The 2,418-nt window shown below is 53.2% G+C and overlaps 1 protein-coding gene across 1 annotated transcript in view; it reads right to left on the bottom strand.

Moving 5' to 3' along the window:
- LOC135615393 (linoleate 9S-lipoxygenase 6-like) overlaps nt 1-1,986 on the bottom strand; it is a 3,548-nt gene extending 1,562 nt beyond the window's left edge. Inside the window, exons 1-6 of the mRNA XM_065113821.1 lie at nt 1,711-1,986; nt 1,344-1,630; nt 1,034-1,274; nt 606-950; nt 340-533; nt 1-256 (exon numbers count right to left, since the gene is read on the bottom strand). The exon at nt 1-256 is cut by the window's left edge and continues 49 nt beyond it. Coding sequence (XP_064969893.1) covers nt 1-256; nt 340-533; nt 606-950; nt 1,034-1,274; nt 1,344-1,630; nt 1,711-1,945 — 1,558 coding nt within the window. The 5' untranslated portion in view covers nt 1,946-1,986. The remainder of the gene's footprint in view (nt 257-339; nt 534-605; nt 951-1,033; nt 1,275-1,343; nt 1,631-1,710) is intronic.
- Between the last annotated feature and the right edge of the window lie 432 nt (nt 1,987-2,418).

Genomic DNA, 2,418 nt, shown 5'->3' with positions numbered 1-2,418 from the left:
CCTTCGCCAATTGCCAGAGAGATCCATCCACGCCATTCTCGGATGCCGAGTACACTTTGCTTACAGCACCGTATTGCTCGCCGTCCGGGTGAGGTAAGCTGAGCTCGATCGCCAGTGGCTTCAGGGTGGAGTCCGCCTTAAGGAACAACAGAGTCCTCGTGGCGTATGCCTTATGTGCGGTGGAGTTTATCCGTGCAATGTAGGGCATGAACACGTCATGGTGGTCCAAGATGAAGAGCCTGTTGCTGCCTAGTGCCTGCGGAATTGCGTAGCCGATAAGCAAAATTAGATCCCCCTTTTCATGAACAATCTATTAATCGTTGAAGTAATTAGCAGAACCTCATCAACCGTGAGCCCATCGAGGTTGGCCTCGATATGTGCTGCCGTGATGGTGCTGTTTTGGTTGCCGTACTTGTTAGGATCAAGCTCGCTAACAGGAGGGAACACCTTAAGAAGCTTGATCAGCACAGGGTGCACGCCGGCAACCATTTCGCGAGCGAACTCTTCGTCGGTGCGCCACGCAGACTTATCGACTGCAACACGAATCAAGACGACGGTGAAAAATGTGATCGTTCCTCCTCTGCTGCAGTGATGAGAACACTTACACTTGATGATCTGCGGCTTCGGGAGCTTCAGCAGACGCTGCCCGCCTTCGACGCGGAGCACCTCTTTGACCATCTCGAACGGGATGCTCTGCCTGAGTTCATCAAAGAGGGGGACGTAGGGCACCGGGATGCCTTCCTCGTAGAGCCTCATGATGTCCTCGAACGAGTCGAACTCGAATGGTGTAACGTTCACGATGGCGTCCAGAACGGGGAGCAGTCCGTTGACGACGGCCTTGATCCCGTAAGTGAGGAAGTCGCCCATCTTAACATGTCCGAATCGCTCATCTCGAGGAACGTAAATATTGAGGGTGTTCAACGTCCCCAGTCTGCTCTCCGTGTTGGGATCTATCACAAACAAGGAGATGGGTAAAGGAAGATAACTGAGGGAAGCCACTTGGATCTCTTATTGGAACAGATCGTAACGCTACCTTTCCTCGTCATCGGACGGTTGGTCTTGCCACGCCGAGGGTAAGGATACACCGCTGACCCTCCAAGGATTGGCCGAACCAAGTTGGCGTCGTCGGGGGTGCCGAGATCATTGTACACTGCGTAACCATAGACGCGGTCCCATTCTTGCAGCTCCGAGGTCACGTCATCTCCCCTCAAGTGTCGGAGCTCGTCCTCTCTGTACGGCTTCAGCGGCGCCGGTGTGGCTCCCGGGAGGTACGTCTGCAAGAGTTTGATCTTCATCGCATGCAAAGATGGAGTACGCAGGGCAAGTGCTTGATTAGTACTCACGGTGTTGGCGAAGAAGATGCGGTCGTATCTGTAGTTGTTGGCAGGGTAGACCCAGGAGTTGCAGACGAAGTGGATCCGGCCCTTGCCGGGAAAGTTGTCCAGCGTCAGCGTCTTGAGGAAGAACTGGGTGGCGTGCTTGTTCTTGACGATGACGGCTCCGGGGATCCCCTTGTTCTCCTCCCACTGGAACGTCACGCTGAATCTACTCTCGCCGGCAGCGAGGGAGGGCAGGCGGCCAAGGTACTGCAAGGAGGCCGGCGACCCGACGACTCCCCGGTTCCCATTGTCTGCCATAATTCACGAGATGGTAAAGGGAACTAACAACGCAGCAACCACATACGTGTGATCAACAGAGCGAACAACTCACTGGGGTCGCCGACGGTGGCGCTCACGAGCTGGAAGGTGACGTTCTGACCGAGGATGTCGAACAATCCGTCGATGACGTTGCCGGCCAAGTCGTTGAAGTCGAGGACATTCTTCGGCATCAGCACCACCGTGCCCTTCACCTGCACACCCTTCGACCCCCCGAGGATGCCGCCCACCACATCGCCCACCCCGCCCGCCACACTTCCCACCACGCCGCCGACGATGTTTCCGAACATCTTCGGTTCTCTTTTTCCTGTAACACAGTGGATAGCGACGACTAATAGCTTAGAGAGTGAACGTTGCAGTGAGATCGATTGCAGCGGAGGTGGTATTTATTGATGCAGAGCATCCGCCTGTGTCGAACAAGCACGGGTTTCTCGTGTCCACAAATGCTTCCCCAAATAATTTTACGTGGTTGGGTCCACTGAATTAAATAGGTGTTTTGTCGGGACCCACTCCCTAATCACTGTTTCAATGTGCGGATAACACAATAATTGAGCATCCATGCATTTCACATGGCCGCCAATCGCGGTCCGATGTGAACTCTGATTTATGTGTCATCTGCGCGAGACTTAGTTTTATATCTTTTCCACACAAAATAAATATAATAATGATACCAACAAATAGTGATATTTGAACGAACCGGTGAAAATTAGAACGAAAACGATCAATGATCTCATAGATCTGAATCGAATCGGAATCGGATGGG

The sequence above is a fragment of the Musa acuminata genome, chromosome BXJ2-6, assembly GCF_036884655.1.
Source record: "Musa acuminata AAA Group cultivar baxijiao chromosome BXJ2-6, Cavendish_Baxijiao_AAA, whole genome shotgun sequence".
In the NCBI taxonomy this organism is placed as follows: domain Eukaryota; kingdom Viridiplantae; phylum Streptophyta; class Magnoliopsida; order Zingiberales; family Musaceae; genus Musa; species Musa acuminata.
Note: the sequence above shows the minus strand (reverse complement) of the source record. Positions and strands in the feature narration are given on the sequence as shown.